General features: G+C 37.9%; 1 protein-coding gene across 1 annotated transcript; it reads left to right on the forward strand.

Moving 5' to 3' along the window:
• Positions 1–4,003: 4,003 nt before the first annotated feature.
• Positions 4,004–4,602, forward strand: LOC120771465. The gene is made up of 3 exons (XM_040099476.1): positions 4,004–4,165; positions 4,237–4,418; positions 4,483–4,602. The coding sequence occupies exons 1-3, from the start codon at positions 4,120–4,122 to the stop codon at positions 4,543–4,545; spliced, it is 291 nt and encodes a 96-aa protein (XP_039955410.1). The 5' UTR covers positions 4,004–4,119; the 3' UTR covers positions 4,546–4,602.
• Positions 4,603–12,685: the final 8,083 nt, after the last annotated feature.

Here is a 12,685-nt window from a genome sequence, read left to right on the forward strand (position 1 = left end):
CAACAACCCGCAGAGTTAAGCACTGCCGAAATAGCAGAGCGGGCAACAACCCGGATAGTTGCATTCCAATTTCAACTTCATTTGAATTATATGAAGGGGTTACATTGGTTACCTCGGTTAAAAACAGCCTTTTTTCAACAATTTTTTTCTCTTATAAAAAGTGAAATGTTTTATTAAAATTTTTTATTTGCAAACATACACTATCAACAACGAAATTCTGAAACTTTTGGACAAAACTATAATATTTTAAACTCGGCCATTGCGACGCCCTTTCCGATGACCGCTCGATTGATCATCTAAAGTGAAAATATACCTGTTTTAGTTCGAACCTTAACTTATAACTTAGACGAACGAAAAAAACAGAAAATTGGATTTTTGGCAGAAATTCTTACAAAAAATTAAAATTTCAGTCAAAATTTCGTAAAATTTTATTTTAAATTGTTGTGATCGAAAAAAAATTTTATTTTTTTTTCAACTAGTTGTGATCGAAAACAAACCTTCGTCCAAGTCTTTAAATTGTATGTCAAAGACCTGTGTAAAATTTCATTAAGATGGGTTCAGTAGTTCTCGAGAAATCTTACCAACCGACTTCAAAAACACAGTTTCGAAAAAAAGTTTTAAAGGCGGCGCACTTAACCTAGCTAGCCTCGAGCGCAGAAGTTTTCAAAGCTGTATCTCCGAAACTATTACTCGGGTCAATTTAGGACAATATTCTAGATATGCTCAATAAGACAATAAAAAAAATCGATATTTTGAAACCCGTAAACCCAAGTAAACCTTTGAGAATTCATGTACTTAATTAAGATTTAAATTTCGTAAGGTAAGTGGAGCTAAATTAGTGCTTTAATCGAGCAAAGACTGTTTAATTTATGAATTAACTCCTGTGCGAAAAGGCTATTAGCAATGATTACTATAATTCTAACAATTATGAAACACCTTTAACACTTTCAGTGCGGTATTATCAAGAAAAGATCAGGAAATTATATGCAAATCTGTGGATGACCGTTACTGTCCGTCGAATGCTTGCTAAACAAAATTTTAATAAAACTATCAAAAAATCAAAACTTGCCACAAAAATTTTGGAGACGTTTTTCCAAACCTCGAAACCACATTCTTAAACTTAAAAGTCATGCTTGACTGCAAATATAGGCAAATCAGCACACAAATGCGGCCTTTTCCAATACCTTGATTCCAGCGACATCTATTGTATTTATAACTTCTAAGAACACGCAATTAAATATCATTGAAAACTTCTTCGGTAAATGTTCTAGAGTCTCAGGGTCTGCACACATGGAAATTCTCAATTTCTATTTCAAGCAGTAACTTCTAAGCTACAGAGCTAAAAATCATTCATATACTGGAAAATGCATATGCATAGGTAACTGAAGCATAAGCAACACAGAACAACATACATTAAGAGGTCCAACGCCTGATTGCAGCCAACGCCTATAAACTCGCGCATGCTAAGCGCTTTGAGGAAGTAAGGACAAGAGGCTGGGCGACATGCTAAGCGGTGGCACATTCACATATACTACACACATGCATATATACATAAATGTAGATACATATATCCATACAAACATAAATACATACTTACACAAATACATGCATGCAAACATACAAACACACATGCAAACTTAGCGTCCAAACAGTTATGAGCACAATAGCGAGCGCGTGCTTCTCACATTGGTCACCAAATAAAAGGCAATAATAATGACGCGTTTTTATGGTAACAGCAATTATCGGCTCAAAGCGTTAAAGTCGCAAGTAAATAAAAAAAATTAAAAATATAACGGGAACAGGGAAGGATTGAGAAGACATAAAAACATGCACAGATTGCAGACAGTAGAAGTATTATTATCATTTCGAGGCGCAGTGAGCAAACATGAATGGGTTTTATGCGCACTAAAGAATTACAACAGCAACAACAAAATTAATATAGAAGAAATGTGTAATGCGACATGCAAATATTAGCATAACAACAGATGCATTTGTAGAACTTTGCTCCAGCTCCAGCTCCAGCTTGGAGGCCGAGCAGTAAATATAATCATAAAATAACCGTAAAATGCACCGGCGTGCCCACGTAGACTCATGAGCGAGTAAGATGTAAATATGTATGCAAATGTGCTATCTATGTGTGTGTTGTTGTATTTGAATGCGCCTGCGGCAGTATAAATCACGTTAACTGTACTAAATACTAACGCCAAGTCAAACAAAATGCCTGAACATAAACAATGCGCCTGACTTATGGGCTAACCCCCGTACCCCGCCCGAGTTGCGGTGCAGAGGTAACAAAGTTGCGCCGCCTGCTTGCAACAAGTGCAGTGGAGCACCTGTAGCACCTGCGGCAGCAGCGCCACAGTGAGTCGCCGCAACTGCCGCTGCAATACACATATTTGTATGTGTGTAAATATGCATAGTGTGTATACATATGTATACATGTGGCGTGGTTAAGTGCTTGCTTTGGTATGGTGGCGGAAGCTGCGCCGCGCGACTGTGTTACAGTTATGCTTTATTGCATTTCGGTTTTTAGTAGATGTGTTCTAATTGATAAGATAATTTTTTATAAGAGATTTATGTCTCTTTAACTAGTTATTCAATTTAATGCTGACACAAATGCATAAAAGGCTCAGTAGACTCCTAGCCAGCGCAGCTACTCGGCAATGGTTGCTTACTCATTTGCTTAGCGGTATAGTTTTTATGGTGAGTTAACTCTCTTTTTGTTTAATTAATAATTGGGTTAAAGCAACAAAAACATTTTTCATTTCTACAAAACTATTTATCTCAAAGTTGTTTACTTTTGGAAAATTAATACAATTCTCGAATTTCAGGCGTAAATCCAATAAGAACATAGATTACAGGTAGATAGCTGCATAAGTACACAGATCATACACAGAAGAGGCAATTGTAAATAGCAACCTTCGGAATTTTGGTTGGAATGGGGCTATATAAGGGGTTACATAGGTTTACGGGTTTCAAAAAATCGAACTTTTTTTGTCTTATTCAGAATATTGTGCTAAATTCCCAAGTTGATTCGAGTAATAGTTTTCGAGATACAACCTTGAGAACTTGTGACGTCGAGGTTAGCTTATATTGTCACTAAAACCTTTAACCAATTTTTCCGGAAACTGTGTTTTTGCAGTCGGTTGGCAAGATTTCTGGAGAACTACTCAGCCGATCTTCATGAAATTTTAGACAGTCTTGGAGATACAATTCTTAAAGACTATGGATGATGGATTTTTTTTCGATTACAAATATTTGAAAAAAAAATTGCGAAATTTTCACTGAAATTTTCGTTTTTTTTTAAATGTCTGCCAAAAATAAAATTTTCGTTTTTTTTTCTTCACCCAAGTTCTAAGATAGGAATTTAACTAAAACACGTACTTTTTTCACTTTAGATGATCCTGTTAGGAGCTATTCTGCCAACGCGGGCGCTTCTTTTTTCCGAGGGTTCACCGGAAATGGCGTCGCAATGGCCGAGTTTAGAATATTGTTTTCCAAAAATTTCAGCATTTCTTTACTAATAGTGTATGCTTGTAACAATAAAAAAATCTAATAAAATATTCCATTTTTTATATGAGAAAAAAATATTTGAAAAAGGCTGTTTTTTTTATCCGAGGAAACCCATGTAACCCCTTAATGGATCAATTTATCGGCCTTTACTCGATTAAAGCGCTACTTTATGTTGATTTACTATACAAATTTAATCTTAATTTGTACATTAATTCTTAATCTAATTCAAATCGATTTTGAAACAATTCTGCGGGTTGCGTTCAGACTGTAAATTTGGTTGTGTTTTACTCTGTGGGTTCTTGTCCAGGCTGTAAATTTGGCTGAGTTTGACTTCGAAAGCCAAAATATGAAATAAAAACGTTTTCAAAACCCCAACCTATAAACACTTTGAAATCAAAAACTTTTCTGAACTCAGTTGGTTTTGACATTACCTTTTGAAAATCGATTAAATTGACTTAAATCACATTACAACTTAAATAATTTAGGCAAAAATCGCAGAAAGCACATTTTGAGTTTTTAATAAAGCAGAAACTGAATAAAAAATATTAAATCGAAAAAATACTTCCAAATACTAAAAGCCACAGCATATCTTAAAAAATTTGGAAAATGCTCGCCAAGCATTTGCTGAAAGTCAGTAAGGCGCTGCGTGGCGGTAAGTACGCTGTCAGGCTCCAAACAAAAATGCGTTAAAACTTGCTACTTAACTTCCCTTAATACCATTAGCGACGCTACGCAACGCCAGCAAGGCGCCAAGTACACCCTTCGCCGGCGGAGGCTTACGCAGCACCATGAATGACTTGCCGCAGCCGGAGGGCGATTGGCAGGAGCATTACAACCGTAGAAATCTGAAGAATACGGCTGTGCTTTCCGTTGGCATTATCACGTTGATTTCATCAATATATATGGTAAGCTAAAGCGTGACCCTAGTGTCGAGCGGCAGCTACTAATCACACACCAATTTACTCGTAGCATTTCACGGATGAGGCCATCAACTGGAACTACACGGTGCCTGTGTATGATAGATGTCTCTGAAGTGGTTTGAAGTGTGTAAATGTCTTAATTATTAAATGATAAATCAGAGATTTTTAATTTTCATTGTTAGCTTTCTTTGTGTTGATTGTTAATGACTCCCGCGCACAGTTCGTTATAGGAAAATTATTGAACACAATTAGTAAGCATTCAGGCGCTGTCAACTAAGCGACGCTGCGCTAAGCTTTGCTGCGCTTTCTTTTTTGCTTTTGCCACAAAATCCATTTAAGCAATAAGTACAAAGTGGTTAGTGGTGAAACCTCAGCTGATTAGTCCCCATGCACTTACCACAAAACGAAATGGGTGAAATGCAAGAAACCTCAACTCATTCACGGACCACAAAAATAAGTGTAGCAAACATTGTGTGAATTATGAGCAAAATGCTGGCCACAAATCACCTGCTGCACTGTCCATATTTCTCAAACAAAAATAGCTCAGTCGCTTTATGATGAAGGAAATGGCAAGATCTGTTTGAAAATTGGACGAAAAGTCAGTCACGTTTTACTCCACTTTTCGCGGCTTAGCAGCCTTCATTAGTCAGCTAATATTTGTAAAGCTCGAGCGCCACCAGCCACACCTCAACCCGTTACACACATCCACTGATGACTGGATTTCCATTCAAGTCATGCGCCACTGTGCCACTCTGCCGGTGAAGCGGAAAAATCCGGAACGAACTCTGAGCTGAATCGAAGCAAAGTAAAAAAGTGGGAAAAGGTTCGAAACTGAAATTATATGAAATTATTCAGTCACTTCCCCCCCGTGAGCAGCAGCATTGCTAGTTTGTTGCAATTGCATGCGAGTGCCGGTTTAAAGTACAAATAGGTAGTGGGCCGCGGCATTCGACTCGGAAGTGGACGTTTTTCACGGCTTATCAGTTAAGTGGCATTTTTGGTCAAAACGAGCCCACCACCAACCTACCCACTAACCCACCTAAATACCCATGTTGTACCTAATTCTGCTTTTCTATTACTTTTTCTTGCTATTTGTGTGATCGCGAGTGATTTAATGCGGTCTAAAGCGCTTGATTAACTACACTTCCAAGCACACACAGAAAGGTGGGTGCTTAGGCGGCCTCAGAGATAGAAATTGTTAGAATCGGTGTCGACCCAGTTTGTTCAGCTGTGTAAGCGCAATTTGCATAATAATAGCGATAATCAACTGAGCTTGGTCAAATGCTTGTTGTTGCTGTTGTCTGAAATATGCCATACTTTCGGGTATGTGGGTTACAACTGGCCGCTTTTGTGGTCACAGTGCGCTTGCAAGCAGTAATTGTAATGGAAACCAGCTGTTGGTATTTAATATTAGATTGTATGCTACATATGTATGTATGTATGTGAATATGTAGGCTTTTCATCATCTATTCAATCAAAAAATTCACCTGCGCGCTCTATTTGCTCTGTCGCAGGTATTTGCGGGTGCTGTAGGTAGATGAATGTATGGCTTTTCAGTCTTCCCAGTTAACCAATTTGGGAAAGCAATCGCTGAAGCATCAAAAATAAGCATGTTTTGGACTATAAGAATACATATGTATGTTTGCAAAGTGATTCGCGGTTAACTCAATGTCAGAATATATTAAATGTGGTTAAAGTAGTTCTTAAGAGAGATTAAGTCGCAGATATTTTATAAAATCATCGAAAATATTATTGTAGCAATATAACATTGAATTTAATTAACCGAAATAATCGAAGTTCACGCAAGTGAGAAAAGTTATCTGATCGCCATTTACTTGGGAGTGGCCAGAAACGATTCTTCTACATATGGCTCAAGCAACTCACAACCGGTCTTCGACCAAGTATCCTCTGGGTAGCCAAAAAGCATCCGTTTGAAGGCGAGCTAAAGTGAAAAGGCAAAACATCCCTTCCAGAGAGTTGTGCCTCGGATGAGAGACCCTCCATTTGATGACGACCATGCCAAACGAAATAAGGATTACGATTTAAGGGCATGCAACTGGAGTGTCCGGTCCCTTAATTGGGGAGGTGCCGTTATCCAGCTGGTAGATGTCCTCGTTAGAGTGAAGGCTGGCATCACCGTCGTCCAAGAAATGCGATGAATAATACGGGACAAGGACTAAGGCGAGTAGATCCTTGTGAAATTTACAGCAGTGGCCATATAAAAGAGCGCAAGTTCGGTGTGGGATTCGTGGTGGGAGAGAGACTCCGTCGACGAGTATTGTCATTCACTCCGCTGGATGAAGTTCATCAACATATCACTGATTTGCGCACACGCCCCGACGGAAGAGAATCACGATATGACCAAAGATTGCCTTCTATGAGCGCTTGAGAGGTGCCCCCGCCACGATGTCAAAATCGTGCTCGGCGACTTTATCGTCCGGGTGGGCAAAGAAGGTGTCTTTGGCATAACAGTCGGTAAATTCAGCATCCACGAGAAAACATCCCCAAATGGGTTGAGGCTGATTGACTTCGCCGTGGTCCAATATATGGTTATCTGTGGTACTAGACTTAAGCATATAAAAATTCACAGCTACTTGGCTGTTTCTGAATCGAAAAGCCACCTCTCTAGTGTTTTTGACGTGCATACGCTTCGAGGTCCTAACATCAACTCGGACTACCCGGCTCTGTGCAGCAAAAAACGCACGTCAACAAACACAAGGAAGGTTCGACGTCGAGAAGCTACAATCACAACAGACAGCCGAACGATTTTCGACTCGACTTGCACTCCTGCTCTCTGAGAGCACTCGTCAACAACTCGGTATAAGGGAACTGTGGGACGACAATTCAAGCTTTTTACGAACGGTTGCAACCGAAACCATTGGTTTTCGGAAAATGTAAAAGAACAACTGGTACGATGAGGAGTGCCGTGTCGCAGCTTAGAGAAAACAGACTGCCTACCTCGCAACGTTAAGATCGACCACAACACATGCGGGATGGGATATATACCGAGAGTTGAAGAGGGAAGCGAGACGCATTTGCAAACAAAAAAAAAGAGAGGCCGAAATGCGTGAGTACGAAGAGCTTGACAAGCTAAAGACCGGAGCTGATTGCTAAATATAAAAGGCTACCCTCGTCTGAATAAGACTGGCTTGGATAACCAAGAATAAGTTCTCAAAAATACAAATTTAAAAACTTTACTGAGACCGGGGTTCAGGGTTGTTTTTATGTTATGAAACTGCTACATTAATTATAGCAATGTTTTTGTTGTTGTAAAACATTTTATGGAGTTTATACATTGTGCCTTACACAATGTTGTTATATAAACTCTCTCCGCGATAGTTCTTATGGTAACTATGTATATCTTCCCAGGTTCATACATATAATTTCACGTTTTGGGCCGTCGATTGGCCACCAAGATGGTGTGACCTTAGGAAACCCCGAATTGGTTCACCCTATCCGTATGTGATTTTATAACTTATTAATGACAAGCAATGGTAGACTTCGCTATTGCAGCTGCAATATTAATGTCTGTTTTTTTGTATTTCATTCCTTTCGCTTCCTTCCCTCTCAATAATGAAGATTGATGATTTTACCTTCAACAGTAATTCTCCCATAAATCCCGATACAGCTACGATTATCTCACAAGTTTTGCACTATATCTGCGCGCATTTATTTTTTTATTATCATGCAACTATTTTATGATTGCATAAACGTTTTTGTGTTTGTGCCACACGTCGAGATTACATGCAAATTCGTTGCATCCCAATTTACTGGCGATTTGATGATGCTTTCTGTGGCAAAACCAAGTTTTAAGCACTCTTTCTCTTTATTAAAGATTCGGATGTTTGCTCTGTTATTGTTGTTGTTGTGTGTGTGAGTGATGAGTGTTATTTCTCCATTAGTTGACCTGCATTAGTTAAATGTTATTTATTGCCAAGCACTTGCTTGCATGAATGAGTGAAGCACACACGCACACATGCGCCGCTGTATGTCTGTCAGCTTCTGAATGGTCTACCGTCATTCTAGCAGCAGCTCAGCGCCACTGTTTCGCTTGCAACATTCTGTGTGCTCCACATCATTTACGAGTGTGTTTAATGCTTTCTTCTTTATGGCAGCTGTCATACTGCCGCCGTTTGCTCCCATTAACTGGGCTCACACACATACACACATACATACATACGAGCTGATTTGTTTATTTAATTTTGTGTGTGTGTGTGTGTGTGAGTGGTCATGTCTGCACAATACCTTCAGTTCTCATCTGCCACATTTGTGCTTACGTACAGATTTCTGACAAGTTCTACAGAAGTTGTTGCAGTTAGCATAATCTTTCTTAGTTTCAGGTTATTTCATTTCATTTACAACTTTTTAGTTGCTGCAACAAGTTTTTATTTGTTTATTCGAGTTATAGGTTATACCGCTGTATATAGACTTGTATATATGACATTTGGTTGGTTGTTGTTAGTTTTTGTCAGTTTACCATATTGCGCTGTTTTGTTGTTGTTTCACATCACTTGTGACATGTTACTGTTAACTGCACGTGACCAGTACTTAATGCTGTGCATTTCGGTGCCGTTCAGCTCCCAGTTGGCGACTGTCATAATTTTCTTTCAATTTAGCTTTATTATGTTTCTCGGAAAGCGCCGAGATTTTCAGCGCAGTCGCTGTAGAAGAGCGGCGGCGCCAAAGTGGGTGACTGCAGACATTCGCCTGTTTGTCGTTTTGTTTACGATAATCGCTCGCTGCTTTTGTTTTGATAATTGTTTTCCAAAGAAATTGATAAGCAGAGCAAATTGGGTTAAAAGTGGCACAGACTTTTACTTGAGAGATCTTACAGCAAGCGAAGATTTATTACTGTAATTTCTTAAATTTTCTTGTTGAGATTAAAAAAAATGCGACTGCATATTTATATACGATTTATATACGCTGCAGTGAAGCCTAGATGCGCAGTTGCGTATTTTGGACTAGTCCCAGACTGGTTATTTCTGACCAAAATCGCACATTTTAGTTCAGATATCGCTTGGAAATTTTGTATACGTCCTTTTCTCACTAAACAGCTGCTCATTTGTCGGAATCGCCGATATCGAACTATTATGGCATATAGCTGTCATACAAACTGACGGATCAATATCAAGTGCTTGTATGGAAGACTTTTTTATTTGTTAAGACATTTTCACAAAATTTGACATGTGTTACAAGCCAATCTAACGCTACAATCTCGGCACGAATTGCTTGAATCGGCCTACTATATAATGTAGCTGTCATACAAAGAGATCGATTAATATCAAGTTCTTGTATGGAAAAGTTTTTCATTTAACAAGATATCTTCAAGAAATTCAGCATAGATTATTTTCTTAAGTATTAGTACAATCTCCGAAGAATTTGTTCAGATCACTCCACTATAGCATATAGCTGCCATACAAACTGATCAATCAAAATCAAGATACACATACATATTTTTATATATTTTTTGCTATAAGAAATGCATTTTTGAAGGGCATTATTATTTCTTGCTTTTGCCTAAAAACAATTTAATAAAATCTTTAAGACTTCCACATTTATTCTTCAAAGGTACCCGCTGTACTACTGTGGGCAAGAAATGGTAAGACTTAAGACTGTCATCAACATCAACTGATGAACAACACGTCAATAAAATAAAGGAATTGCTGTTTGAAAATCAACGTTTAACAGTCCAGAGGTCTTACTGGCATCGTTTGAATATCGGAGGGATCAGTGAAAACCATTTCGAAAGAACATTTAGTCCTAAGAAAAATGAAAGCACGATTGGTTCCAAAATGACTCAATTTTTTCGAACAACAGCGTCGCGTTAACGTCTGTGAAGCAATGCTTTCCGACTATCAGGATGTCATGTAATGTATTATTACTAGCGATGAGTTTTGGATCTATGCTTACGACCCTTAAGTAGACCATCAGTCGCTCGAATATCGTGACAAAGCTGAGCCGAAGCCGAAAAAAACACTTCAAATCAAAAAAATATCAAAAATCAAGGTTTTGTTGACAGTTTTCTTCGAAGATCGAGGTGTGAATCAGTCCGAATTTTTTCCGATCGGCTAAACTGTCAACAAGAAGTACTATTTGAGTCTTATGCGTCATTTGCGCGAAGCTATTCGTGAAAAGATACCGAATTTATGGGCTGACTACTTTTGTTTTTTGCACCACGATAATATACCGTCGCATACTGCTTTGATTCTTCGTGAGTTTTTTGCCAAATTTGCAATCAGTATCGTGCCCTGACCACAGTATTCGCCTGATTTAGTTCCGTGTGACTTCTGGCTATTCACCAAACTCAAACAACTGCTCCGGAGAAACCGTTTCGACTCAATTGAAGACATCAAACGTGAATCACTACGCGAATTAAAGACTATTCCGAAAGTAGACTTTAACAACTGTTCCGAGGATTAAAAAAAAACAGGTTGGCTGAAGTGTTTGGTACTAAAAGAGAATACTTTGAGGGAGCGTCATCTATTTTGAATAATATATTAAGTATTTTAAAATTTTGAACATAATCTTACTTTTTTTTGCTCATGGTAGTATATATCGTCATCTAAAATGCAGAATAACGTAACATCACTTTTCATAAGTGAGGGCGAAGGAAAAACGATGTAATAGAAACCACTCATTTTGAAACAAAATTTGAGTTTTGGCTACAAAATGGTTATATATTGGTTATCTTACACTCATATAACTGGTTATATATTGGTTATTATATCTGAAAATATCTGTTTTTTGATGATTTGTTACACACATTGAAACAAAATATGGATTTTGGTTATAAAATGGTTATACATTGGTTATTATACAATAAGAGTTTTGGTTACAAAATTGTTATATATCGGTTATTATATCTGATGATGATACATTGTTTTGCATTTTAGGTGATGATACGCACATTCATATGTAACTTCCATATGTACACACATACATGCAACAAATATCAACAATGTCGCAAAAGCCGCATATAATATGCTGTCATAAATGAATCGATTTTATCGGCTTTCCAACCGCTCTCATGCGAAAAGCGGAAATAAGTTAAAACGCGAGCAAAAAATAAAATATAAAAACTAAATTTAATCGCTTTGAAATTAAGGCTTTTTGTATTATTTTTAATTGTTGCATAGTACGATAAAGAAAAGATACATGCATACTTACATGCATATGAATATATATATATATGTATGTATATAATATTTAAATATAATTATTTTCATATGAAATCAAAAACGGCATAAACAGGCAGCGGCAACAGTAGCGAAAAGCAAAAGGGCATTATAAAATGATAATAATAAATATAAATGAAATCTGCGAACTATATAACACTAATCACGAGCAAATGAGTGGACGCTTAAATGAATGAATGAATGAAGTGGTGAGACCATAAACTTCAATAATCGCAACTGAGCGATCTAATGTCATTAAAATCGTACAAGGTTATGCCGACTTCGCGAAGACAGACGGAAAAGGCCAAAGAGGGACCGCCAGCCGCCAAGCAACTACACACACACACACACAGATGCGCGATAAAACTCATTTAAGCAGAGTTGACTTGATACATATAAGTATATGTATACCTATATATGTATATATAAATATATATTATTATACTATATATGTGTTTACTATTGTATATAGCTCAGCTGTGTATATGTATAACACTTAATTGTCGCTAAAGCTGACAAATATGTGAACGACAAGTGCAGCAGTCAGCAAGAAACGGCTTATAAAATATAGACACGGCAAAAAGCTGTGCGCCGCAGAAAACAACACAGAAAAACTGCATGAAAACTCGCTGGCTTTGTGGCTAAAATTGTACACATGTGAATGTAAGTGTGTAGCTGTGTGAGTATGCAGTAAATACAAAAGTTACAAAGTCATGCGCCGCAGCCGTCGTCGGGCACTTTGACACCAACACTTTGGTGGCAAATTTGCACAGCAACAAAGTGTGCAAAAGAACAGCCACACACAAGCAACTACACGCATGTAAGTATGTATGTATGTATATACATATGTACGGTGAGCGCGCAAGAATGGCGAACGCAAATATTGACGCGAATAAAAGAAAACTGAAAACTAAAGACAATAATCATTGCGGCGCAGACCGCGTTGAAGTGGCCGTGTGTGGCGGTGCGCGTACACCTGTTGGCTTGACAATTTGCCAAGCGCAGAGATTAATAATTTTTTACTCATAAATAGTAATTTTTTGCTGGTAAGTCACTTGCTCGTTTGTTTGTCTGTGT

The sequence above is a fragment of the Bactrocera tryoni genome, chromosome 3 (assembly GCF_016617805.1).
Source record: "Bactrocera tryoni isolate S06 chromosome 3, CSIRO_BtryS06_freeze2, whole genome shotgun sequence".
Classification (NCBI taxonomy): Eukaryota; Metazoa; Arthropoda; class Insecta; order Diptera; family Tephritidae; genus Bactrocera; species Bactrocera tryoni.

Bases quoted from the DNA above. Each gene is read 5' to 3' on its own strand.
- LOC120771465 (XM_040099476.1), top strand. From the start codon at position 4,120: ATGCTCGCCAAGCATTTGCTGAAAGTCAGTAAGGCGCTGCGTGGCG. The intron at 4,166-4,236 runs GTAAGTACGCTG...TAATACCATTAG, and splicing joins CAGTAAGGCGCTGCGTGGCG to CGACGCTACGCAACGCCAGC. The intron at 4,419-4,482 runs GTAAGCTAAAGC...ATTTACTCGTAG, and splicing joins TGATTTCATCAATATATATG to CATTTCACGGATGAGGCCAT.